The 25488-nt window shown below is 47.0% G+C and overlaps 14 protein-coding genes across 14 annotated transcripts; 6 read left to right on the forward strand and 8 right to left on the reverse strand.

The window, feature by feature from the left end:
- Positions 1-279: 279 nt before the first annotated feature.
- Positions 280-1420, forward strand: FSST1_010536 (uncharacterized protein; the record flags this gene model as incomplete). Its single annotated transcript, XM_083233578.1, has 4 exons — positions 280-350; positions 397-623; positions 669-717; positions 787-1420. 4 exons carry the CDS (start codon positions 280-282, stop codon positions 1418-1420), a joined length of 981 nt encoding a protein of 326 aa, XP_083080232.1.
- A 1422-nt stretch (positions 1421-2842) lies between these two features.
- On the reverse strand, positions 2843-3941 carry FSST1_010537 (carbon-nitrogen hydrolase; the record flags this gene model as incomplete). The annotated part of the gene is made up of 3 exons (XM_083233579.1): positions 2843-3257; positions 3305-3715; positions 3775-3941. The coding sequence occupies 3 exons, from the start codon at positions 3939-3941 to the stop codon at positions 2843-2845; spliced, it is 993 nt and encodes a 330-aa protein (XP_083080233.1).
- A 330-nt stretch (positions 3942-4271) lies between these two features.
- On the reverse strand, positions 4272-5874 carry FSST1_010538 (Aldehyde/histidinol dehydrogenase; the record flags this gene model as incomplete). The annotated part of the gene is made up of 5 exons (XM_083233580.1): positions 4272-4606; positions 4650-4765; positions 4809-4901; positions 4945-5435; positions 5479-5874. The coding sequence occupies 5 exons, from the start codon at positions 5872-5874 to the stop codon at positions 4272-4274; spliced, it is 1431 nt and encodes a 476-aa protein (XP_083080234.1).
- A 277-nt stretch (positions 5875-6151) lies between these two features.
- On the forward strand, positions 6152-6551 carry FSST1_010539 (uncharacterized protein; the record flags this gene model as incomplete). Its single annotated transcript, XM_083233581.1, has 2 exons — positions 6152-6427; positions 6471-6551. The coding sequence occupies 2 exons, from the start codon at positions 6152-6154 to the stop codon at positions 6549-6551; spliced, it is 357 nt and encodes a 118-aa protein (XP_083080235.1).
- Positions 6552-7031: 480 nt separating this feature from the next.
- Positions 7032-7577, reverse strand: FSST1_010540 (cupin domain-containing protein; the record flags this gene model as incomplete). The annotated part of the gene is made up of 1 exon (XM_083233582.1): positions 7032-7577. One exon carries the CDS (start codon positions 7575-7577, stop codon positions 7032-7034), a length of 546 nt encoding a protein of 181 aa, XP_083080236.1.
- A 291-nt stretch (positions 7578-7868) lies between these two features.
- FSST1_010541 (uncharacterized protein) lies at positions 7869-9183 on the forward strand (the record flags this gene model as incomplete). The annotated part of the gene is made up of 3 exons (XM_083233583.1): positions 7869-8211; positions 8255-8593; positions 8639-9183. The coding sequence occupies 3 exons, from the start codon at positions 7869-7871 to the stop codon at positions 9181-9183; spliced, it is 1227 nt and encodes a 408-aa protein (XP_083080237.1).
- Positions 9184-9667: 484 nt separating this feature from the next.
- FSST1_010542 (uncharacterized protein) lies at positions 9668-12155 on the reverse strand (the record flags this gene model as incomplete). Its single annotated transcript, XM_083233585.1, has 9 exons — positions 9668-10641; positions 10685-10885; positions 10934-11128; positions 11176-11434; positions 11479-11676; positions 11720-11794; positions 11839-11964; positions 12011-12066; positions 12110-12155. The coding sequence occupies 9 exons, from the start codon at positions 12153-12155 to the stop codon at positions 9668-9670; spliced, it is 2130 nt and encodes a 709-aa protein (XP_083080238.1).
- Positions 12156-12474: 319 nt separating this feature from the next.
- On the forward strand, positions 12475-14334 carry FSST1_010543 (Alpha/Beta hydrolase protein; the record flags this gene model as incomplete). Its single annotated transcript, XM_083233586.1, has 3 exons — positions 12475-12671; positions 12713-14203; positions 14247-14334. 3 exons carry the CDS (start codon positions 12475-12477, stop codon positions 14332-14334), a joined length of 1776 nt encoding a protein of 591 aa, XP_083080239.1.
- A 119-nt stretch (positions 14335-14453) lies between these two features.
- On the reverse strand, positions 14454-14838 carry FSST1_010544 (uncharacterized protein; the record flags this gene model as incomplete). Its single annotated transcript, XM_083233587.1, has 2 exons — positions 14454-14761; positions 14808-14838. 2 exons carry the CDS (start codon positions 14836-14838, stop codon positions 14454-14456), a joined length of 339 nt encoding a protein of 112 aa, XP_083080240.1.
- Positions 14839-15735: 897 nt separating this feature from the next.
- FSST1_010545 (ferritin-like domain-containing protein) lies at positions 15736-16731 on the forward strand (the record flags this gene model as incomplete). The annotated part of the gene is made up of 3 exons (XM_083233588.1): positions 15736-16012; positions 16057-16670; positions 16720-16731. 3 exons carry the CDS (start codon positions 15736-15738, stop codon positions 16729-16731), a joined length of 903 nt encoding a protein of 300 aa, XP_083080241.1.
- A 1329-nt stretch (positions 16732-18060) lies between these two features.
- FSST1_010546 (Extradiol ring-cleavage dioxygenase, class III enzyme, subunit B) lies at positions 18061-18977 on the reverse strand (the record flags this gene model as incomplete). Its single annotated transcript, XM_083233589.1, has 2 exons — positions 18061-18792; positions 18837-18977. 2 exons carry the CDS (start codon positions 18975-18977, stop codon positions 18061-18063), a joined length of 873 nt encoding a protein of 290 aa, XP_083080242.1.
- Positions 18978-19303: 326 nt separating this feature from the next.
- FSST1_010547 (uncharacterized protein) lies at positions 19304-21998 on the forward strand (the record flags this gene model as incomplete). The annotated part of the gene is made up of 5 exons (XM_083233590.1): positions 19304-19394; positions 19441-19495; positions 19540-19928; positions 19971-20701; positions 20745-21998. 5 exons carry the CDS (start codon positions 19304-19306, stop codon positions 21996-21998), a joined length of 2520 nt encoding a protein of 839 aa, XP_083080243.1.
- Positions 21999-22225: 227 nt separating this feature from the next.
- On the reverse strand, positions 22226-22646 carry FSST1_010548 (Cyanovirin-N; the record flags this gene model as incomplete). The annotated part of the gene is made up of 3 exons (XM_083233591.1): positions 22226-22233; positions 22283-22438; positions 22487-22646. 3 exons carry the CDS (start codon positions 22644-22646, stop codon positions 22226-22228), a joined length of 324 nt encoding a protein of 107 aa, XP_083080244.1.
- An 858-nt stretch (positions 22647-23504) lies between these two features.
- FSST1_010549 (major facilitator superfamily domain-containing protein) lies at positions 23505-25270 on the reverse strand (the record flags this gene model as incomplete). Its single annotated transcript, XM_083233592.1, has 5 exons — positions 23505-23753; positions 23798-24577; positions 24627-24878; positions 24923-25143; positions 25189-25270. 5 exons carry the CDS (start codon positions 25268-25270, stop codon positions 23505-23507), a joined length of 1584 nt encoding a protein of 527 aa, XP_083080245.1.
- Between the last annotated feature and the right edge of the window lie 218 nt (positions 25271-25488).

Genomic DNA, 25488 nt, shown 5'->3' on the forward strand with positions numbered 1-25488 from the left:
CCCTTGGCCCTTATTACTATTGTAAATGATTATATGTGCAGTGAACTGGCTCAAGGATGGATTGAACTACCACAAGTTTGAGTTCAATTCAAGTTTGAGCAAATCCGCCACCTCCGCTAGCATATACCTGATACCAGATCGAATGTAGATATGCGCCATGGATAGAGTCTCCTGACACTTACTTAAACATGTCCATGCGCTCTTCAAAGTTGTTTTAAAGACATTCATAGATATTTGGTCACTTGACTTCTTGTCCGTCCCAGACATATTTGACTCGCGATGATACAATGGAACCCCTTGACAGATATGCCTGATCTTAAGGGCAAAGTCGCCATGGTGACAGGGGCAAGGTGAGCATCAGCTGAGATGGCATGTCCCTATACTAACAGTTTCTAGCTCTGGTATTGGACTTGAGACTGTTAGGCTCCTGGCTCAAAAGGGAGCAAAGGTGTATTTGACAACACGCAGTGAATCAAGAGCACAAGACGCCAAGGAAAAGCTCACTAAAGACAACATCAACCCTGAAAACGTTCAATATTTGGTGATGGATCTGTTTGATCCGGCCAGTATTACAACAGCCGTAAACGAGCTGAAGAAGAATGAAGCAAAACTTGATATTCTGAGTATGTTTGGGACTCTGCTTATGCGATAATAATTAACGATAATAGTTAATAATGCGGCGGCATCAACATCAGCCACTGATTTGGTTGATGGGAAGTATGACCAACACATGGTTGCCAAGTATGGATCACCAAATCTTATTGGCTGGCTTACTGACATGTACAGTCATATGGGGCCTTTCATACTGATCAACCGGCTTTTACCTCTCTTCAAAACTGCCGCCGACGATCCAAGAGCCGATATCCGAATCATAAATGTGAGCTCCACGGCGAGTATCAGCATGCTACCAAGCAACTTCAAGTTCAATTTCGACTCATCAACGTGTTTTAAGGACCCAGTTCTGTCATACCCATGGCAATGGCGCTTCCTGGGAAGATTCATATTTGATTTCGACATGATTCGATATGCCGTGTCGAAAGCAGCCGTGGTACTATTCACACAAGAGCTCCAGAGAAAACTTGAGAGACAGAAATTACCAATAACGTGTATAGCCGTTCATCCAGGCGAGGTACTTACCGAAGGCGTGCTGGCTATTAGCAACTTTGTTTTCAGGGCTGTAGCTCGCTTGTCATTTATGACGGCTGAGCAGGGTGCTGCTAATTCCCTATTTGCAGCGACGGCGACGGACGTCAATACGAAAGAATATGGAGGAAAGTTTCTGGTTCCCGTGGGAAAGTTGGAAACTCCCAATCATGTTGCACAAGACGATCGACAGGTAAAAGGCCTATGGGAGAACACTGTCATCGAGGTAAACAAGTGGCTCACGGAAAGGAAGCTTGCTTTATTGGAGGACTGTTAGAGTCTCCTGGCTATTTCATGAACATTTTCGGACGAGAATCAGGTCCCGAGTATTGATTAACCACCAACCTTCAACTCTAGTATATAACAGAGACCTCATCTCCAGTTCTCATAACCCAAGTCTCAACCATTTCTAGACCCCACATTACAGTAAACAGATGCCGCGCAAACTCGTCTACCTGAATGGCACTCACACCGCGCTCAAGTAGTGTCTGACCTTTTAGACAGTAAATAAACAACGGATCAGTATGCCGCGCAGTAAACTCCCAACGTGCACTTGAGGGCGCCTCCCAGAACTTTGCGTGCATAGTGATTTGTACATCTCCTCCACATGACTCTAGAAATTCGCCTTTGAGACCACTGTAGACACCTGTAGCAAGAGTACAGAGTAACCAAGTGCGGCGAATGGATTCAGACAGAATGAATGAACGGTACACGGTGGAAATTGGTTCCGAGGATGGAGCCAAACCTACCAGCGAGAATTCATCAGATGTTGCAGAGTCCCATAATTGGCTACACCAGCCATGAAGAAGACTAATGAGACTTTCAGCCTTTGCGCGTCGTTGAATAGAGGAAGAGAATAGTGAGAGAAGGATATGGATGAGAAGGGCTTGCGTCCGGGCAAGATGATCTCTTGTAGAAATTATACCGTCAACGGGTTGCGTGTTGATTAAATTCGAAATAAAGGTTGAGGAAATTGCATTGATGATGGAATCATTTTCGCTAGTAGCAGCATTGGAGATGACACATGCCGAGTATGCATCTTGGATACATTGCGGGTAACCTGACTCTGAATAGAGATGTCGATGGATAAAAGGATTGTGTCCCGTCTTGACAAAACAGGATAACCAATTCTGTAGGCCACGGATAAAATTAGAGAGAACAGAAGTTGTAGGTGTGATTTCTGGTGCGCTATAGTGATATCCTATAGTCCAAGCTTGAGATTGAAGAAACCAGCTCAAGTCCCCAAACATCCGTGTTAGCTGACCACGAGGTTCGACCATGACGTTTGAGGATGGACAGAAACAACTCGAGTTAGTTGTCAAGACCGAAGGAAACAGTGGCTCGGATGTATCAAGAGCAAAATTGTTTAGCCCAGTGTCAAATGTCGAAGTCAACATATCATTAAAATCCATTTCTGGAGTAGCTTCAGGTAAATCGAAAGCTTGTCGAGAAGGCAATGGATAAGTGCAAACCAATGCTCGGTCCAGACAGCGACTGCATGATGGATGTCGCTTGTCACAGCGGCGCTTGGCCTCGACACATCCGGAACAAGACTTTTGCTTGGATTTTCGACCCATCATGAACATTGTTTTTGAGGAATGATCAATTTCGTAGACAAACCAATGTTCATAGCCAATAGTACTTTTAACTAGCGCATGAATTAACTTTGGTTCGTCCCCAACTCCGCAACTCCGCAAGCTTAGGCCTCCTGTTTGTCTGAGACCACAATGTCTTTTTGCTTCTTATCAACACCAAGCCACAAAAGGTCAGGTCGACTATAATGACCAACCACATCAAGAAAAGATCTGTTAGTGACAATTGCCCTCAAATCCAGCTCAGTATAAACAATCCCCTCGGCCGTCGCATCTCCATTAGCCAGAGGTTTTGTTAACCTCCTTCCATCGGGTCCATACACGGCGCTATGACCACCGCCAGGTTCTTGGAACAATAAACCTGTCTTGGTATTCATCCGATCAATGCCTGATTGATTGCAGATGGCCGTACAATGTAGTACATACGAGCCACCCTCCATGGCATACATCTGACTCATGCACTCAGTACCCTCAGCACTCATACTCCATAAACCAGGGGCCTCAGTTCCGCCATGAGGATCACTAGTGCGACTGTTAGCACTTACTCTACTACACGAAATTCCACTTACATAGGAGGCCATGCACTAATGTGAATACTTTCATGCTGGGAGTAGGTGTGGTATTTGAGCAGTGGCTGTACATGTTCCCAACATGCAAGATTACCGACCTTGACTACACCGACATGGCCAAAGTCAATATCCGCGACAGTATTCAAGACATGGTTATTGCCATCACCAAAAACGGTGCGCTCCATGTGTGTTGGTTTGAGTTTGCGATGATGGACAGCAATTTCGCCCTCAGGGTTGATGATAACCTGAGAAATGTAGAGGGAATTTGACTCTGTCCGTTCTGAGAACCCAAGAGAAACTGCCACTGAATTCGATTTTGCGCAAGCTTGGATACTTCTCATCTCATCCGAGTCCACCTTGAGAGAATTCTCAATGTACTCTGTGTTGGTGACAGGGTCGACGGGCCTTTGCCTGAGTCAAGTCATTAAATGGTATTCCTTTGTTATCAAAACCATAGTCAATAAACTTACCAGATCCAACCAGGATACCCAGGAATCCAGCATTCAGGAAACGCAACAAGCCTGGCGCCATTTTCTGCAGCCTCGTTGATGAGGCTACAGGTTTTGTTGACGCTACCAGCGAGGTCCAACCACTCGGGCTCAGCTTGAGTAACCGCTACCTTGAGATGCTTAGACATGATGCAATATTGATAAGTAGCAAGTAGTGAGCGATGAATAGAAAGATGTCCCAGTTTCTCTAACATCGACAGCCAGCTTATCTTTTAAATGTATCGGAATCGCACATGATTCCGAATTGGCGATTCCGTTCAGCGGAACAATACGTCACCGCTTTCCCCGCATGAAACGTGAAAGCTATCATAGGTGATATCAGATAAGCACTCTGTCTCAACCACTTGATACCCCGTTTTAAGCTCTTCAAGTGGAATCACCCAATAAAGTCTCATAGCAAAATGGAAGATTGTATTCTAGTTCTCAAACGTCAAGTGGTATACAACAAATGTGAAAGACTAAGACCGCCAATATCGAATACCATAATATCCAAGCAACCCCGTCCCCGAAACAAGTGTAGTCAAGATAAACACTAAACTCGTAACAATACCCTGTTCAAAGAAACCAAGCTGCGTACCTTTAAGTCTTCGTTTCATCTCTGGAAGTCTTTTGGTCGCTTCCACCTCCAACGCTCTCAATTCAGCAGCAGTTGACGTTCCAAGAATCTTGGCCAGCTTTTGTTCCGTAGTTGACTTTGTGAGATATTTCGGTTTTGAGGTAGAGAATTGATCTTCGTGGTAGATTGTGTTGGTATTGGGTTGGGGAGGAAAGCCGAGTGGCGCGATGGGAGAGTCTGGGAGGTTAGCTTAGGTTTGATTGAAGATGCGATGACATACAGAGGAGTTTGGTGGGAATTTGATTGACATAGCTGACGGCTGTGTCTAAAAATTGGCATATGTATTTGGCCATCGCGGGTGTGGTAAAGACGTATGCAGCGGCAAGAGATCCAATACTAAAAAGTCAGTCAAGTAACTCAACAAGTTGAGTAAACATACTCTCTTGACGCGTCAATGGCGTCGTCCATGCTTGTGACAGAGTGAACAATCAAAGTTGTCTCTTCAACCTTTTGCTTCAGTAGGCTTGACGACCTATAAACGTTAGCAAAACCTCAACACGAGGGAAAAGACGTACCTGTTCTGAACATCAAGAATAACTCCATTCGATCCAGACAGCACAACATGTGTACTGTCATCCTTTTCAACCTCCCTTGCAAGTCCCGTTTTCAAAGCTCTACCCTTCGTAGGTGATGTGGCCAGAAACTCAGTGCTCTGTTGCACGAGAGCGCGTAGCAGGTCCTTCTTCACCCACTCGTTGACAAACACCACATCAGGCGCGTAGGGCGATTTGCCTTGCAGGCTGAAGCGTGCCGAAACAAGAGCTTGAGCAGCAGCTGAAATGTCTGCGTCTCTCTCGACAAAAGCTATGACTGGAGCTTTGGGGTCTGAGACGAGATGGTTGCGAAGAATGGGACCTGTTGAACCATTTTGGGACACGAAAATGTGAGACGTGTTGATGTCTTCTGATGTGACAGGCTGAGCTGAGACGGTAAAGATGTCTCTGTCCAGCGATTTTTCGATGAGATTCAATACCAACTTTGGTGTTTCGCGCAAAGAATTCTTAGACTGTGATTGTTAGTAGGTTTCTGTCTGTTTGAATGAGACTTACCTGAACAATCACACAGTTTCCAGCCGCAAGAGCAGGTGTCAGCGCAGCAATCAAACCATAAAAGAAAGCATGATTTGAAGGCTCAATAACAACAATTCCAGCTGGTTCGCGACTGATTGTGTCATCTTGCCCTTTTGTGACAGCATATTCTTGTTCAAGCTGCTGGTCAGGGTTGATGGAGGTGTACGCGTCTGCAATGAGCTGCAAAGCAAGACAATATTCGACTTTGACTTCTAAAGGTTGGTTCTTTGAATCCTTTGCTATCGCATCTTGAATGGCGGATGCATTATCAGCCAAAGCGCTGTGAAGGTTGCGCAGTTGGTCTTTGCGGTAGATTGGGTTATGGACGCGACCGTCAATGGCCGCAGAGCGGATTGTAGAAAATTGTTTCGACATGTTGTTGATGATTCGAGTTGCAATGCGATATCTGAGGGCATCAAGTATTTTGACTATCAATAATCATTCATCTGAGAAGAGTAAAGTGGTGTTGATCCGGGGTCCCCGGATTGTCCATCGGTTCGGGTGTTGGTTTGGTGTGTTCCTCCACATCCCGAGTGGAGGTCTCTCAACATCAACAGCCGATATCCGGGAGTTCCGTTAGATGTAACCAAAGGAAGTAATACCAAAGATCTTGATCCAATTATTGACTTGCAACTTCACTTCATCAACAATCATGTCGACCACAACTCAAACGCGTGTCCAAAATGGATCATTTCACAGCGCTGTGTTGAGAGATTACGAACTTCACCATTCACAAAGTCGCGAAGAAACGCCAGAGTCTCGTTTGCCTGCATCAGATCACCCTGGATTTGACTTGCCGCACCGTCGAGTGCCTTCTTATCGAGCTCCCAACCGTGATCCAGAGCACATCAATGGTGTGAGAGTCTACACCAGTACGCCTGAATTATTTTTCATCACTGCCATGTTTCGAGGATTGAGCTTTAATGCTGTAAGTTGTCCAGGGTAGTATGTGGATTTGGCTAACTTTACAGGGCGCGGCGCAAACTTGGAGGGCTTCGGTTGGACGGTTTACGGACAAGGTTTGGAAGTATCCCATCGGAGGAGAGTTTTAGACAGAGATCTTGAATTTTGTTTGTTTCAGTCAATTAGAGTCATTGTTCAAATCGATTGTTCATTCTGTTCATGTTATTCTTGTTGATTGTGAATGTCAGTTGCGTGTTTAGTGCTTAATGGGGACGATTGTTTTCATCCAATTAAGGCGCCTCAATGGCTCAGTGGTAGAGCGTGTCACTAGTAATGACAAGGTCCACGGTTCGATCCCGTGTTGAGGCACAACAAGTTGTTCAATCAGAGCATCTTTCTTTTTCATGTCAAGGGGAATTATTTAATCTTCTTTTTGTTCCAAGTTTCGTGTCAAGGTTCTGGTGGCTCGAAAATGTCGTCAAGGTTGTTCTACCAAGTTACAATACATAAACAGAAAAACCACACATCGACTAATGTATATCCGATACTATGAAAATGTTGCGAGATACTGATAATCGTTCACATCGAAGAACATTGCAGTAGAGATGTATCATGTATTGAGTGTCTACTTATTCAGACGCCTTAACACCAACCATGTTTCCATAATCCTCTCCCAACTCCTTCTCACTAACAACAGGCTTCGTAGAAGGTAAAAGCACATAAAGCATTCTTGCCCACTCCGTCTCACTGCAATTCCTCCAAGCATGCATAGTAGCCCTTTGAACACAAACATCGCCCCTCTTCATCACCCTCTTATCCCCCGAATCCAAAATCAATTCCACCTCTCCTTCGAGGACAACACCATAGTCAAGACTGACGGTACGGTGCATGGGAGACATAAGGCCAGGACTCATGTCTACATATCGCAAAACTGAGCCTGTTGAGATGCTGAGGCCTGGAGCGTCGCTCAGGAAAGATTGGTAGGATGATATGTCTTTTGACAAATCAACTGGGAATTGCTTTGTCGCGTAACCCAAAGCAAAATGGGCATCTCCGTCGGGGAGGGCGTAGAAGGGTGCATCTGAGTTGATTGTTGTGTCGACTACTGCTTTGCCTTTTTCATTGTGGGTTGTGATGAAGCGTTGAGTTTGTCTGAGATTGCCGTTGAGAGCCATTTTGTTGATTGAAGCGTGATTAATTTGAAAATCAATTATATTGCAACTGTTTGGAACATTTGGTCGCCGTTTTATGCTGCTCGCTTGTTGTATCTCCGGCCGATCCCCGAATGCTCACCCCTCGGGATGTGGAGGTTCAACTCGGCCAACTTTGCTCCTACATCCGACCGCCCACTTTACAACGACTTCGCGGGGTCGGGAATAGTGCCCGCGGAGTATGTATGATGGCTAATATCAGTATCCTGTTCCATTCTCACCCGCTTCATTTGTCGATAGCTAACGGTTTCCAAAATGTCTACAGCAGATTTCTCCCACCACTTCTCCGACAAGAACATTCCTTTCGGAATTGCTTCTTCTGCGACCCACACGAATCCTCAAGCTGTCACTAGACTGGGAAACACGGTTGTTTTTCTTAGTGATGTAGAGTTCAAAGGCGTGGAGGGCCTCACTGGTGTCTTCAGCCAACCAACTCTCAACGCGTTTGCAGCACTCCCCAAGAGCGTGTATCAAGATGTTCGAAAACAAATCCAATCGGCACACCAGAAGAATGGCCTTGATGACTTTCCATCTGGAAGCAAGGAAGACATAAGCGCTGTCACAATGCATCTACCTATGGAAATCAAAGACTTTGCTGGTAAGACAACCCACCTCATACCAGACGGCCACTGACCTTTCAGACTTCTCCTGCTCTTTGGACCACGTCATCAACGCAGGTCGTATTGTTGTTAACAACCCCAATCCGCCGCCTGGTTTCTTTCACTTCCCCGTTGGCTACCAAGGTCGCACAAGCTCCATTGTCGTGTCTGGCACCGATATTGAGCGGCCATACGGACAGTTCCGCAACCCAAATGCGGCGAATGGTGAAAGTGGCGTCATTTATGGACCTTCTCAAAAGGTTGATTACGAGGTTGAGCTTGCGGCTATCATTGGAAAGCCGTTAAGTATGAAGCAGAGGTTGAATGCAAAGGATGCGGAGGAGCACATCTTTGGTTTTGCTATTCTCAACGACTGGAGTGGTACGTCAACCGCCTTCATTAATGACCATTACTGACATGGTTTAGCCCGCGATATCCAAGGATTCGAAATGAGCCCTCTTGGTCCTTTCAACGGCAAGAGTCTAGGCACATCCCTCTCTCCGTGGATTATCACACTGGACGCCCTGGATTCCTTTAGGACACGTTCACCGGCTCAGCAAACACTCGCAGCGTCATACCTCCAACATCCGAACCCATCCACCTTTTCCATCACTATGAAGGTTGAAGTTTTGGCCAACTCGACTGCAACAACCGTCGGCGTGTGCCCGGTAGAGGCACTGTACTGGACCCCTCAGCAGATGATTGCACACTCTGTTAGTTCAGGTAGTGCACTCAGGACCGGAGACGTTCTCGCCACGGGAACAGTCAGTGGGTCGGATGAGTCAAGTAGAGGATGTATGCTCGAGACGACAGAGGGTGGTTCCAAGCCTGTCACATTGAGTGATGGATCCAAGAGAGGATTCCTCGAGGATGGCGATGTTGTTAGAATAACAGCCGTTGTTGGAGAGGAAGGATCAGGCGTTGGATTTGGAGAATGTGTTGGCCAGCTCACACCTGCTCGACCATATTAGACGGAAAGAATAGCCTAAGTCTTAGGGTATAAAAATAAGTAATCTAAGAACCAAAGTCTAAGGAAATAAATGGACCCACTAATTTCGTCTCTTATGCTTCCAACTTACTCGAGCTTGCTTAGTTGGATCCCCTCCCGCCGAGCCAACGAGCAATTCTCATGACATCTTGAGGGTATCAAAAAGATCATTAAAGCAAAAAGAATCCGGTGGCATTGGGATTGCTCCCGCCAGGGCTTGAACCTGAGACCTTCGCATCACTGAATATTCAGATTGAAGTATTAGTACGACGCTCTAACCAACTGAGCTACGGAAGCCAACCGGATGAAGCAGATGACCCGCTTCGATGGGAACGAGAGATGCAAAAGCGGGATAGGATGGTTCCACTTGAATAGCTGTGTCCTGGAAAGAAATAATTGGTAGAGTATATTCAAGACAGCATGGTATTCCAATAGACCAAGAGGCTGACACAATTTGATCGAAATACCTAGTCCACCCTTCTCGCATGAGAAATATCATCAACCCCTGTGCCACGCTCAACCTTGCTGTTGACAATTCCATAGACAGGAATCTCCGAGAGTCCAGTCGCAATATGGTTCAGTGTTGGCAGGGTATCCCAAGTTCCAGCTGTCAAGTTCAAGTCAGCTCCACTTCCGATAAGCGTCTTTTCAACCTTGCGAGGCGTCGTCTCCAAACCGTCTTCGATAAACACAGGGTAAGCTGCATCAGGAACACCTGGGCTACCAACCGAGGGAACATAACGGTAGATAAGTTGTCCTTGTTCTGTTGGTAGTGGAGGGGCACCTGGAGGTCCCGTAGGCTTTGGCGCACCGTTGACACCGTTGACACCGTTGGTACCGTTGACGCCATTGGCTTCAGCAAGACCGTTGATGGAAATATCAACAAACTTTGCCCCTCTCCAACTGCATTGAATCTTGGTCGCCGAATCCTTCTCTTTGATGTCAATGTCACAGAAAAGCTTTGGCATACCAAGCTCCTCTCGTCCAGTTATGATGGGGTCCGCCAGATTCTCCATCAAAACAGCCAAGAAAGATCCAAAGATCTTACTTCCGTCCTTCTTCTCGTACTGAACGCCGTGTAACCAAAGACCAAAGTATCTATAACCGCCTCCGCCGAGCCACTTCATGCCATTCAACTCGGTGCAGGCAAATGAAACTTCTGCGACAGTTCCAGGCTTGAAGAAGCTGAACTGCGGTGTAGGCAAGAGTGTCTTGAGATAGGTTGCTGATGTCTTGAATCGCACAGAGTACGTGGTAAAGAATGAATTTGTACCATCGCGGCGCTGGCCGACGATATCCTGGCGAGGGCTAGGCATGGGGCCGAAAGATAGAGGGGACTTCCAGTGGAGGTTCTTGTTTTGGGAGTAGAGGTGGTCTTTGAGAATCTTCGTAGAGTTGTGCCACTCGTCGTGGTTAAAATTATAGTCGAGGAACTTGTAGACTGCGGCTGTTAGTACTGTTCACAACAAGATGAGTTTTCTTACTGTTGAACGTGGCACGCTTCTCTCCGTGCAGATCCTCTCCTGCTTGTCGGGTAAAATCTTGAACTGTATGCGCTCTCTCATCTCGGGTCTTTTCGTATAGAGACAGTCGGGATGGGATGTCTGCTGCTGTGGTGCCGAGTGGTAGTAAAGCAGCCAACGACGCTGCGTCTTCGATCGCGATACCGCCTCCTTGTCCCTGGTCTATAGATGCGTTAGTGGAAATCAAAAACTAGATCCTTGCCAACTCACGAGGCAAGAATGGATGGGCTGCATCTCCAAGAAGAACTAGCCTCTCCTTATGCCAGGTTGGAATTCGGTCCATATCCAACAAAGTCCAAAGCTTGAGTTCATCGGCATCGACCAACTCCAGTAGAGCTCGGACTCTGGGCTCAAAGTCTTTGTACACTTCTTTCAGTAGCTCGGTGCTACCACCACGTCCCCAGCCTGTATCAGATTAGCCATTTACTGTCAACGGTGTCTAAATGACGTACCAGCACCCTTGTTCGCACCAGAGGAAATATCGCTGGGATGAATAGCAACAAAGTTCATAAAAGTGTTATTCGAACAAGGATACATGATCAGCCGACGATCATCTCCCATCCACATGGTCATGAATCCGGTTCGTTCGGTAAAAACCTTGGTAGCTTCGTCGTTGCGGATGACATCGTGGGGAATCAAGAACCTAAAAGCACTCTTTCCAGAGCCAAAGGGCTTGATATCCGGTCCGGCGACGATATTTCGAGTTATAGACTGGAAATGTCAGTATTGACCAACAAAAAAGGTGCCAAACATACGCTGACGCCGTCGGCACCAATAACTAAATCTCCCGACGCTGTGGTTCCATCTTCAAATTTGACGGTGGCTGTTGAAGGATCAACATCGACGACTGGACTAGATGTCTTGAGAATAGCTGGTGTTCCCTTGCCCTCGGTAGATGTTGCTAATCTCTTGAGCTCTTCGTGGAGTCGAACACGATGAGAAAGGACCCATGGCTGGGCTTGTTAGCAGGGAACAACAAGAGAACAAGTGACATACATTTTCCCAAATGGACAAAGGACCTGTCAGGTTCATATCAAACTTGGGTTCTCCGGTGCCGGTATACTCAGTGATCTACAAAGTCAGTCTTTGTTTCTCATTGATTGTGGTTGACCTACTCCTTCGACAGGATTGGCGCCAAAAGTTTCTGGGTACACTCCAAACTTTCGTAGAATTCCATGGCAGTTTGGTGCAAGATGAATGGCTGCTCCAACTTCTCGTGCCAGCTGCGATCTCTCGAATAACTGATGGCTGTTAGTACTGATTGATGATCAGATAAGCTTTGCGTACCGTTACATTGTGACCTTGTTGACGCAAGCCAAGAGCCGCGGTAAGTCCTCCGATACCTAAAATGTCAGCTAAACTCAATAGAGCAAGGTTTTGACTTACCCGCTCCGACGATGAGCACGTTCAAAGGTGTTGTGTCTGAAGACATAATTGTCAATGAAAAAATAAACAGATGCCGTCTGTCAAAAACTTGGCAACTCTCACTGGGCACTTTCCTTAATAACTTTCATTCACTGCACCTGCTGTTTGCATTTCGGAGAATATTTCCCCAGTTCTTCCGATCGCTCCTTCTTCGGGTCTCGGCTCCACGCAACCGAACAGGATCGGAACCCTCCACCTCCAACAATTAACCGAACTCGGGAATATCGACAAGTGCAGCGTCTTGAGGAGAAGATATCCACTCACGATGTCGTCAAATATGAATGTCAAGAACGTAAGATCTTTTTGTCTCAACATCTCACTTTACCATGCCTAACCCAATCAAAGAAGACATCCACACGATAGATGAGGAATCATTTCCTTACATCTTTGAACAGAATGCTACTGTTCCACTCAAGGCTGGCGACGGACTTGTTCGTTTGAACGTCTATCGTCCAAAGGGTGTTGACAAGGTTCCTGTTCTCGTCACGTACGGACCATACGGAAAGGACATTTCATATCAAGAGTAAGTGTCTTGAATTATTACAACATCCACTAACGTCTTAGCTTCCACCCCAAATCCTTCAGCGAGGTAAACCCTCAGCACAAGTCCGAACACTCAGCATGGGAAACTCCAGATCCTGCCTTTTGGACAAAGAATGGCTATGCAATTGTCCGTGCTGATGAACGAGGTCTTGGTCAATCTTCAGGCAAACTCGACACCATGTCTCGCGGCACAAGCGAAGCCTTTTTTGATGTTGTCGAGTGGGCCTCCGAGCAACCCTGGTCATCCGGCAAAGTTGGTCTTCTTGGCATTAGCTACTACGCTGGTAGTCAATGGCGCGTCGCCGCGAGAAAACCAAAGGGTCTGAGCGCGATTGTGCCTTGGGAGGGCATGTCGGATTATTACCGGGATCGATGTCGCCATGGCGGTATCCTGTCAAACGCGTTTATAAAGTTTTGGTGGAACCGACAAGTCATTACCAATCAGTATGGACGACCCGGACGAAGCGCACGCAATTGGGGACCTGATACTATCGAGGGTGATTTGCCCGATGATGAGCTTGAAGCCAACAGACAAGACCAGACAATCGACAACCAGGCCAATCGCTTCCGTGACGATGCTTACTACGCGTCCAAGGAGTACGACATGGGTGATATTGAAGTTCCCCTGTTATCGGTCGGTAACTGGGGTGGCATTCTTCTCCACCTAAGAGGCAACATTGAAGGATACATCCATGCGGGATCCAAGTTCAAGTATCTCCGTCTTATCACCGGTCGCCATGACCTACCATTCTACTACGAAGAGGAAGTTGAGATTCAACGAAGTTTCCTTGATGCTTTTCTCAAAGGCAATGATCGAGTTGGCTGGTCCCAAGAAGGCAAAGTCGCGCCGGTCAGTCTTGTCCTGCGAAAGGGAAACGTCGGCTTCAACGATGCGGAAAAGGAAAAGGTCTACCCTCGTCGAGAAGAGACTGAGTGGCCTATTGCGCGTACGCAATACAAAAAGCTCTTCCTTACCCCGGAGCAAGGACTTAGTTGGGATCCCACCACCGACCGCAAGAAGCTCTCCTACAAGGCGTTGGGTACCCTAGAGAAGCCAGAGGTGCTGCAATTTTCTACTCCAGCCTTTGAAACAGAGACGGAAATCACAGGTCATGTTGTCGCTCATCTCAACGTTTCTGTCTCTCCCGATCCATCAGGTCCTACACCTAGCGACATTGATCTTTTCGTGACACTCCGACACATCGATCCATCCGGCCAAGAAGTCTTTTACACTGGCACAGCAGGTGATCCTGTTCCCGTGACCAAGGGATGGCTTCGCGTGTCTCTACGCAAGGTTGACCAAGAACATCCCAAGCATCGCGATTGGCTGCCTCATCGCAACTACACTAGTAAGGACGTTCTTCCTGTGATACAGGGTGAGGTTTACGCCGTGGATGTTGAGGTTTGGCCTACGAATGTGGTTGTCGACAAGGGTGGCAAGTTGGTATTTGAAGTCGCGTCTGGTGATACACAAGGATCTGGCATCTTCCAACATAATGATGCTGTTGATCGGTAAGTTGGTTCTTTGATCATCAAGACATCGCTAACATTTCAGATCCCCCGAAATCTTCCAGGGACACAACCATATTCACTTTGGACCGCGACAACAGAATTATATCACTCTTCCTGTGATTCCAAACTAGATTAGGTTGGTAAAATTATAGAAACGAATGGTATCGATTTATTAGAGCTTGTATATACATAAACTTCAGCCTCTTGTTGCCAATATTGCTTCCATGCCCCCTATTCTCAAACTCCACGCTTAAAGGAGATAGACTGCCGCAACAGCAGCTGCAACAGCCATACCGGCGCCTCCCATCTTGTTGGCGCTGGCACCAGATACAGGAACCTGAGTAGGTGTAGCAGCAGGTTCAGATCCAGAGTCGGATCCGGTAGGGGCTGCAACACCAGAAGCACCCTTGGTGTTGGTGACGATCTTCAGAAGCTTGTCGGTGCAAGATACAGTAGGGAGAGCGGATCGTGTGACCATTTCAGGGGTCGCAACGGCCGTAGGACATCCAGCACAAGTGACGGTGGTAGATGCAGACTCGGCGTAGGCACCGGAAAGGACTGAAGATGTTAGCAAGATTCAAGTACAAAAATTTCTTGGACATACGGGCAGCGCTTGCAACGACGAAAAACTTCATGTTTGCTGAGGGTATAGTGCGAAATGAGTGAGATAGTAGTGAGTGAAAGAGTTGGGATAGAGTAAAGATTGTTTTGAAACAATAAAATGAGAGGAATTACAGGAATTAAGAACTACAAGGACATAGGAGTAAAATCACAATCAAAATCAATTAAAAACATTCCTACTAATTGTTAGATCACGGACGATACTACATCCGAGGGATTTCGGCATTGTTAGTAAATCACTAGATCAAATCTCCTGAATTCCGTTGAAGCCCAAACCAAGACACGATGCCTCAGAGACCTACCCCAGATCGACATGCGCAATCTTAATATCTCAGGCTATATTCGATCGGATAGTAATAGTCCCGAAAGATGTATCACCAACAAAAACTAAGAGTCGATCTAAGCCTCCATTCATGTTAGCTCACGGAAACGAAACAAGCCGATAGAACAAAGCCCCACCATGAGAGCTGGAGAAACACAAATCACGTTCAACGCTAAAACAGTCGGCTACAAGCCTTCCGTGAAAAGCGCCCTGATCATCATTCTGCACAGACCTAATTTGGTACAGAACAATCATTTTGGGACTTGAATAACGTCATTGTTCGGCAATTGACTCTAGCGATTTTGTTTTCGAGGGGTTTCTTAGCGCTACGATCTAGACTGGGCCGGTCTTTTTAGTAAGGGTTCATTGAAATTACACAGTCGGTAGGATCGGTCGGATATGGAAGATGCCGAGTAATTAGGAGTTTGTAAGTTGAATCATTGAGATTGATGTGACTGTATAGACTGCTATAAGATGTTCAAGATATAATACATCATGTTTTCTCGTTCAAAATAATCTTATCATCACAACCACATCACAATCATCACACACTCTCTCATCTTTAATATCTAATTACCTCACATTCATCATGTACTTCTCTACATCCCTCACTCTCGCCGCTGCTAGCTTTGCCGCTGCTGCTCCTGCCATTCAGAAGCGTGCTGATGCCATCAACGACGGTGTCATCCTCAACTACGCTCTTACTCTTGAGCATCTTGAGAACCAGTTCTACCTCCAAGGTCTCTCCAACTTTACAAAGGAGGACTTTGCCGATGCTGGTTACGACTCTACCTTTTACGACAACATCAAGAAGGTTTCCAGCGATGAGACTGCTCACGTTGACTTCCTCACCAAGGGCCTCAAGGGTATGTTTGTCTTCAATACTTGTAATTAATACTAACTTCTATAGCTGCTGGTGTCACCCCTGTTGAGAAGTGCACTTACGCCTTCGGTGTCACTGATGTCAAGTCTTTCCTCGCCACTGCCTCTGTTCTCGAGGGTGTCGGTGTCTCTGCTTACCTCGGTGCTGCTGCCGACATCATGAGCAAGACATACCTCACTGCTGCCGGTTCCATCCTCACTGTTGAGGCGCGCCACTCTTCTTACATCCGCGCTGGCCTCAAGCAGGTTCCCTTTGCTCAGCCCTTCGATGCTCCCTTGTCCTACAACGAGGTCTACTCCCTGGCTTCAGCCTTCATCACTGGCTGCCCCAAGTCCAACCCTGCCCTTCCCGTCAAGGCTTTCCCCGCTTTGGCGGCTGAGGCTTCCAAGGAGGCCGTTGTGACTGGTTCCACCGTCACTCTTTTGACCCCTGGATACACTGTCGAGGCTGCCAAGGGCCAAAAGGTCTACGCTGCTTTCATTGCTGTCACTGGCCCTACCTTTGTTGAGGCCAAGCCTGTTGATGGTGGTTTCACCGTTGAGATTCCTGAGGGTTTCGCTGGCCAGACCTATGTTGTTCTTACCAGCTGCAACACTGCTGTCTCTGATGACACTGTCGCTGCCGGCCCTGCCATCATTGAGGTAAGATAATTGGTTCTTTGGTGATGATTTGATGCTAACAATACAATAGATCTCCAGCTAAATTGATAATACGAAAGGGGATGCTAGGCAACAAGGGCGTGGATGAAGATTTCTATAATACAAGATAATATTCTCAATACATATTTCAGTAATAAAAAGTGGTTTAGGAATATTTGTCTTTCCTCATCAATCCTCTGACTGCATCGTGTAATTTGTAAATCGATGACTTTAATTCACTGCCATCTGTCATTTGGTAATGGCTCTCAGTTGTCTAGTTACACAGCTCCTCACCTCAAGAACGTACCTGGCAGTACAGATATTCAATTGGTTGCAGAGTGGCTACAATGGAATGCTATGTTTAACACATTTAGATGTGTCGGTCAGACATCAGCGACACATTGTACGTAAAGACAACTTGTAGTTGCTAGATACATATGTTCAAAAGAGACTGCATGTCCCATACTCATTAATGTCAACGCTCTGCCCATGTCCCCTGCAGCAGAGCCTCGATCTGCTCTACTCCGTTACTTTGGGTAAATGCCAACCAGTGTCTTATCAACGCGACTCTATACGCTGACATTCCTTATCATGTCTGTCAAGATGATTGTCTCAGTCCATAAGTCTCAGACAAGGAGATCGAGACTCAAAGTTGTCTCAGTATGCGGGCATACGCCTTAGGGTATCAGAAAAATTGACCGCTGGAAGCATAAGAGACGAAATTAGTAGGTCAATTCATGCCCTTTAGGCTATAGTTCTTAGACTACTTATTTTTATACTCCAAGACGTAGGAGGCCATCTTTTCTGCTACCCAGTAGGTACGATGACAGATATTGCATTTCTTGGCACCGTTGCCCTGACATGACTTGTCTTACATTGTCTTACAGACTCTGTTAAGTCCTGATAATATCCAATAACGTTTATGGTTTGTGTTACATGAGTTCCTGTCTGATAATAGCCTTGTCGACGTTTTCTTCACCATTGTACTCTAGACAAGACACTGGACGTTATTCCCCATTGTTAGAGGAATGGAATAGATCATTCTTTGGTTTCAAGTACAGCTAGACAACGCAAGCTATTCACATTGTATAGGCTTCAAGCATGATGTACGTAAAGCAAAAAAAACTACTAGTCTAGTGGATACGCAAAACGGAGCATGATGGAGGCTCTTCCTGCATCTGGAGATGGTGTAAGCAAACAGGCATATTAACAAGAACAACTCAATGATATCTTAGACCAACATGGGCCTCATTTTGAACAGATGCGACATATGGGAAATTATTCCTATTTCATTTATTATCTTGGAATCTAGTCATCGAATTGGCGGACATTCCTTCATTTGGAAGTACAAAGATATCAATTTATTATGCTCTAAATCCAATTCTCAAATCAGCTATGCAGCCACTCCAAGAGTTCTCGGCCACGTCCCAAAAGTAAACTGACTGTTGCACATATTCGTCAACTCCCAATCCTCCGCCTTGAGCTCCCCATACACACCATCATCCTCTTCGTCACCTGCAGCACCCGCCACAAACATAGCCGACATGAAGTGATCATCTGTAGCGTGTGCATCTCTGTAACAAGGATGCTTCATCAATCTTGTCATCGCCCTCCTGAGTCTTGGTCCACTGTTGTTCTTGATCACATCTTCCACAGCCTGTCGAAACTCCAGCGCCCACGACTCAGGCGGCTTCTCTTGCGCAAAGTTGTCGGAGTAGTATACGATAGGCGCCCAGATGTTGCGGTATAGGTTATGCACTGCACCACCCGACCCAATTATAAGGTAACCTTCTTTTCGGAGGGAACGAAGGGTGGCGCCGACGCGCATATGATAGTGTGGATCGAACCGAGCGTTCATAGAGATAAGCGTCGTCGGAGGGCAGCCGTTGGGAAACATGCGAATAAGGATAAGGTATGTATCGTGGATCCATTCAAAGTTTGGATTGGCTGAAACGTTGAAGCCGGCGTTCTTTAACAGGGAAATACACTTTTCACCAGTCGGTAGATCAGGAACAAGTTCGTAGTCGACGTATTTTGAAGGATGGACGTATGCGACAGGGGATTTGCCTGGTTTGGGGTTCATGGCCACTTCCATGCGATCTCCTTCAGCATCCCAATGAGCGCCCTAAAATTGTTAATAATTTAATTATAGAGACCAGAAAAACATACCATCATGATTACTCCTTTAATCTTGTTTGCTAGAGCTTGGTCGCCGGCTTTCTTCCAGTAGTCGGCTGATTCAGACTCTTCTCCCAGCATCATGGTTGATCCATGGGAGAAAAAGTGAACTGGTGTCAAATCGGCTTTCATTGTTAGCGGTGTGATTGAATGGTAAATGCCAACATACCCATTTTCAGATGATTATTGATCTATATCAATGTGACGAGTGTCATTGTAGAATGAAGAAATGCGACACAAGGTTCTCGGGATGTGGAGGAGCCCGAGTATCCGGCAACTGCCGCCTGGGCGTACCTTCCAGGTGCGATGTGCCACCCCGCATTCGCCAGGGTCCAGATCTACCCCGGTCTTCCCTAAATATCCGACCCGAGGGGAAAAACGCGACTTTCCCTGTATTTTCCTCCTTCCTCCACGTCCCGAATCCATCGCATCGTCTCTCCACTTCATCAGACTAAACAATGTCGACAACTCAACCGGGCATGTTCCAATGTGGTTCATGCAAGAAGAATTACAAGCGCCTTGATCATCTAGCTCGTCACGTGCGGTCTCGTAAGTTGGTTCTGGGACTTGAGGGACAGTCGTTAATGACGAATAGATACACAAACCAAACCCTACAAGTGCCACGTCTGTCCAAAAGCTTTCACAAGACCGTTAGTGATGTCTACTGCTGTGTGACGCTGACTAACATCTTCAGTGACCTCCTCAAGAGACATGTCTCTGGTCACGGTTCCCAGGCTGGGGAAGGTTCAGTGTCTGATCAACCCCGGTTCATGCCGGGAAGGGTAGGCAAGGCTTGTAAAGCTTGTTCATCTAATCATTTACGGTGTAGTGATGAGAAGCCTTGTCGGAGATGTCAAGAGAAGGGCATTGAGTGCAAGTGGAATGATCCAATGGAGATGGACGCAGACTATGCCTCACCTGAGGAACAGCAGGATGAGTCCATGTTTTCACAGGACAATGGATCTTCCATCACTGCTTTTGGAGATGAAACAAATGTCGGTTCGACCTCTGGTTCGGTGATGGGTCAGTCGTCGCTGGATATCTTGACGCCTCAAACGACCCAGAGCTTCTTCCAGAATCTTGGTAAGTGCAGCGCCATATCTATTTCAGCTGCTAACAACCAAGACCCATCCTTGAATCCATCGACAGATCCTCTATCATTTCAATTCCCCGACCTTAACCTTCTGTCTGGCACTTGGGCCTCTACCACCAACGATGTGGAAATGTTCTCCTACAATGAACTCGACGATATTGACCTACGATTTCTCGACTCTTATAATACAACCATCCCCTTCGAGATCCGGAGCATCCAGCCGACACCAAGAGGGGCCCAGACACCACGCGCTGCATCACATACCGACCCCGGTGAGCCGGCCGCCATGTGTACCGAAGCGTTTCAAAATTCGCATTGGAAGTTCAGACCCAACGCAAAGGACCATGCAGGTGCTGAGGAACACAATCTTGCTCTTCCTGCTACTGATTCAGCTTATCCTTCTCCCGAGTCTGGCGTCGCTTTGGATTTGAATACAAGGGTTACCTGCGCCAAGTTAGAGGGGCCTGCAAGAGATCGGATTCTGATGATGGTTGTTAGCAGTTGTCGTTCAGATCATCTCTCAAAAGCAGTTGCATCATTTCCGTCTGCCGAGTTGCTAGACACTCTTCTCCAGTTCTACTTGACCTCTTCTATCACGCATGCTACCGCTTTTATCCACGCGGCTTCTTTCAATCCCAACGAAAAGAGACCTGAGCTTGTTGCTGCCATGGCCGCTTGTGGTGCAGTCTTGACGTCCGACCCAGCACTATCAAAACTCGGCTACGCCATACAAGAATGCCTTCGAATTGCTGTGGCTAAGCACGTAAGTTTTAAACTATCACCTTGGTTCATACTAATGGTTATAGTGGGAACGCGATAACAGTACCGTCCGAGACCTCCAACTCACCCAAGCGTTTCTGATTATCTTGGAAATGGGCATTTGGAGCGGCCTACCGAGAAAAGTCGAAATCGCAGAAAGCTTCTTCAATCCTGTTCTTACCATGATGCGCCGCGATGGAAAATTCAAAAGATCTGCCTACTCTGATCACAAATCTGTCGGACCTCGTGTTTCCCGTCAAGATTGGTTGGATTGGATACAGCACGAATCATTCAAACGACTTGCCTTACGAATGCTTTCTCACGATGCCAACTCTTCTATGGCGCTGATGGTCGGTCCGTTGGTCTCGTACGCAGAGGTTCTACTGCCCTTGCCAGGAAATGCAGAATTATGGACTGCTTCAACTCCAGAGCAGTGGAGTTCCCTGATGGCTGTGCGTGTGGACAGCGAACCGCTCTATGTGGCCGATGTGATTGATGACCCCGACGTTTTGAACAACTATGCTGGCTCGGTAGATGCTTACGCCGCGATACTTGCCGTACTCGCGTGTGCGTGGACCATGTGCTGGGAATACCTCCAAATCGCATCCCTTCAACGATCCAAACCACGTCGATGGAACACTCTTGTCACAGAAATGCGGAAAGACGAGTTACTCAAGCTGCTCGGCCATTTGAAATTGAGTTTGTCGGCTGATGCTGCGACAGACCCTGAGATCAAAATGCGTCTGGAGCTTGCGTTGCTGCATCTACAAATGCCGTTCGAGGATATTCAAATATTCGCCGGCATGGAAGGCCCTGAACGCGCTCGCGCAGTATACCCCATGGTTCGAGACTGGGCCAAGAGTGAAGCTGCACGACACACAATCTATCATGCGGCTCAAATTGTGCAAATCGCCAAAGAATCTCCCAAAGGTTCCATGCGCGGACCCATGGCCATCATACTCTACCACGCTAGCTTGGCCTTTTGGGTATACGGTCTATTATCGGACCAGTCCCGCGCCCTCAGTCAAAACGTATATCTCGACGACGTAGACAGTCTCGCGTTGCAACGATTCAAGGGATTCGGTCAAGGACAGCCCTGTATTCGATGGCATTCAGAGATTGAAGGACAAGGAGAAATCATGATGAGCGTGTCGTTGAGTCAACCCAACAAAGTCATGGAGGCTGTAATGGGTGTTGTGAGAAGGAACTTTGCGGGGTTGCCAACACCACATCTTACAGAAAAACTGATGCAGCTTATGGGGGAGTTGGAGAATTCTGCAAAGAGAAAGATGGATACTTGATACCCGGTTGGTGGATTGATGCATGTCTCAGTGTTTGATGGTGTGCATAATGTTGAGCAAGGCAATTACTTCAGTGTGTCTAGTAAGAATAATTCTTCAATCAATCACAATATTTCACGCACAGCCGTTAATGTAGACAAGGACAATTATTGAAATGTTTTTTGATTTGTTGTTTGATGTTCTGCCTCTACTTCTAATCGCAGGGTGTCGTTCACTTAGAAAGATGTTTAAGCAACTAAAGACTCGTCAGTAAATTGTCTCCAGTTGTCCTCATAGAAACTCACGGAAGATAAGAGTGCCGCAGTCATTGCCAATACGCTCGGCAAGGTTGATGTTAGCCCCGACGGGATCACCGTCCACGGGGTTCAACTCGGCGCGGAGGATAGGTTGACCGTCATCCGCAATTTCAAGGGTGATGTCGGAAGCAGAGCCGGAGAAGTCTTGGTCATGTCAGTGTACTATTGCGAAAAGGCTGTTGGTTTGCTTACTCTCACCACCCCACGAAAAAGCACCGTCGTCGTTACCGATGTAGTAGTCAAGGTCAAGAGTAGACTCGACGTTGTCGCCCTCGCCGTTACCACACTCGGCATGGAGGATGTGACCGTCCTCAAGCCAGATGTTCTCGGAGCTCTCGTGGAAGTTGCCCATTTTGATGGTTGTTTAGGATAAGGGTTGTGTTGGTGGAAGTGTGTTGATGAAGAGAAGAAATCAGAGTGAAGACTGAGATCTATATATGTTGGTCAAGAGGGGCAGTGATTCACGAGGCCTCAAGTATGCGCCTTCCACAAAGCCAAGAAACCAAGACCGAGTCAACCGTGCAGGAGCGATGAAAAAGATGCCACGAATGCATCAGAGTCCACTCTCTTACATGATATGGACCCCTGAAAACATCCCCGCCTACTTCATGGACCCTCAGTACAAAGACCCGCCTTTCCTACATAATACGACAGTACATATTCTATTGGTTCCTGCGTATGTTTGTCTCGGGAAGAGTACATATCAGGAGGCCTCTAGTAAATAAAAATAAACTGATTTTCAGCTTGAAACAAAACAATCCTCTCGTCTTACATGAGACTGGCTGTGCGGTGAGAAAAGTCTTGGCAAGTCGTACGGGTCTGGGGATAGTATCCAATGGCCAACAAATCCTTGGCGCCTCTTTTTATTATGGGCTTGGCATTTGAGGGGAGAAGGAGGGGTTGTTTCGTTTTGATAACCGCTTCACTATTCGTAAGCTGATGTTCTGCCTATCGTTGCATTAAGAGATGATCTCTTCCGGTGAGACGTTGAGTCTAGATTTCTTGGCTCGTTTTTGAGGGATTGTCAACAGGTGGGTCAAGGATCAACAGAAGACGACGGACACCCATAGAATTCATGAATAGGTAAATGTCAAGTATATACATCTTCTGATGGTAGAAATCATGAGACGTCAATGAGGGGCAAATCTGTCCTTTTCATGCCACCCAGGTACCGAGTGAGGCTCAAGCAAGGATCATGCCAAGTGGTCCCTTAGAATCCCTGCCAACGAAGGACCCTTTCGGCTGTCGCAATTCTCATTCGCTTTCCAAACATCCAAAGCGGAACTGTCAATAAGGAAAAGATTCCCATCAAAAGTCCAAAAATACCAAATGGCTCAGCTGGTCCTTTTTGATGAATCCAATCAGCCACAAAAAATGTCCAGGCAAACGCAATGATTGCACGGAGGATTGTGACCATTGTGAAACAATCAGCGGCCAAAGAGTGGTACGAGTCGATGAGCTGAAATGTTAGCGCATAATGTTTGACGGTGTGGAATCACTTACATAGTTGAACCCAACAGAGGGAACTTGCATCAAACCAAATGTGAGCATTCCAGATCCGAATTGCAATCCAATCCACATATTCCCTCCTGGGTGTTGAGCACAGAATCCAAAAACGAGTAATCCGCCTGTCGCTACAAAGAGCGGAAAGAATAGGGTAGGGAGACGATCTTCAGCCTCGGCAACACCATGGCGCTTCTTGCTCGCTTTCTTGACAAGTTGACCATCAGCAAGCATGTGTGTATAGATATATCCAACGATACCGCCGATGAGAGCACCAATATTGATCAAGCCTGCGTTTGCTTTCCATAGATAAGGTGGGCTGGCTACAATCTGGGGTCCGATGGTCGAGACGGTCACGATGCCTCCGACCAGACCGGCGTAGTGCAGCATAACTACCCAAGTACCAGGTAGAGCAAGGGTTCGCCAGGGTTGAATGAATTGTTTGAGTAGACTCCCACGGGGCTTGATGAAGCCCAGAGACTGTACGTAGGTAAATGGCTTTGTGGTTTGTCGCTCGCCGACTGTGGTGTTGTTCTTATCTTCGACGTGCTCGTTGTTTCCGAACTGAGCTTGCTTTTCAGACTCTTGGGGTACGCCCTCGATGGGTGCGTTTCTGCTGTATAGAGTCTCGGGGACGAAGAAGATGACCCCCACGAGACAGGCCGCAGATAGTGCAAGCCCAACCCAAAAGATCATCTTCCAGCCCTGCTGATAAGCGATGTAGCCTCCAGAGATGCCACCAGCGAGTGGTCCAACAACCAACATGATGGTATAGACAGCCTGTACGGGTTAGTATATGTTTGACGCCATTCGAATTTGAGGCACAAACCATTGCACGTCCACGTTGATGGACGGGAAACATGTCTCCAACTAAAGCGGGTGCAACTGAATCTGCTGCTGCGCCACCCATACCCTGAAAAGCTCTGGCAGCAAGTAGAGAGTCATATGACGTTGCAAGTCCACACCAAAGTGTACTGAAAGTGAGGAGAAGTGTTGCAATGATAAGAACAGGTCGGCGACCCATCCAGTTCGACAGTGGCACCCACCAAATGTTTCCTGCGCCAAGGAAGAGAACATTGATCTGCATCTGTTAGTGATGATATCAAACGAGCTTGGGATTCATACAGCCATCAAGGTAGAAAGCTCAGAAAGACTTCTCGGGTCTTTAGGAAATATCATGGGCCATAGTTGGAACGCGGGTGCGATGACGCCAGAAGTAAAGTTGGTGACAAACGCATACAATGAAACGACAAGCAAAGCAGTAATCTTGTTCCATGTTGGAAAGTTGAGAGGATCTCGAGGGTCATCGGTAGGGCTCAAAATGTGGCGGCCGTCTTCTTCTTCACCTATCCAGTGTTAGAGTTGTTTTCCCATAGTAGTTGCGGACTCACGACGAATCCGGATCGTTCCAGGAGGCGCCGCAGCATCAACCTCCTGTGAAGACAGAGCAAAGGCTTCTTTGAAAGACACCATGATTGAAGAGTCTGCAGTTAGGGGTATCGAATCGTCCATTTTGCATCAAAGGACATTGTCGACTAAATACCCGGGTAGAGGGTGACATCCCTGATCCTCGCTACCCCGGATTACCCCATGTTCTCTTTCCCCTCAATCTAAATTCGATTTGTGTCTTATCGAGGCCAACCAGAATCATTGAATAAGTTCGTGGCGGCGTAGGCCTTGCCCGATTCAGC

Source organism: Fusarium sambucinum, chromosome III, assembly GCF_050947815.1.
Source record: "Fusarium sambucinum isolate potato_lamoka chromosome III, whole genome shotgun sequence".
Taxonomy (NCBI): domain Eukaryota; kingdom Fungi; phylum Ascomycota; class Sordariomycetes; order Hypocreales; family Nectriaceae; genus Fusarium; species Fusarium sambucinum.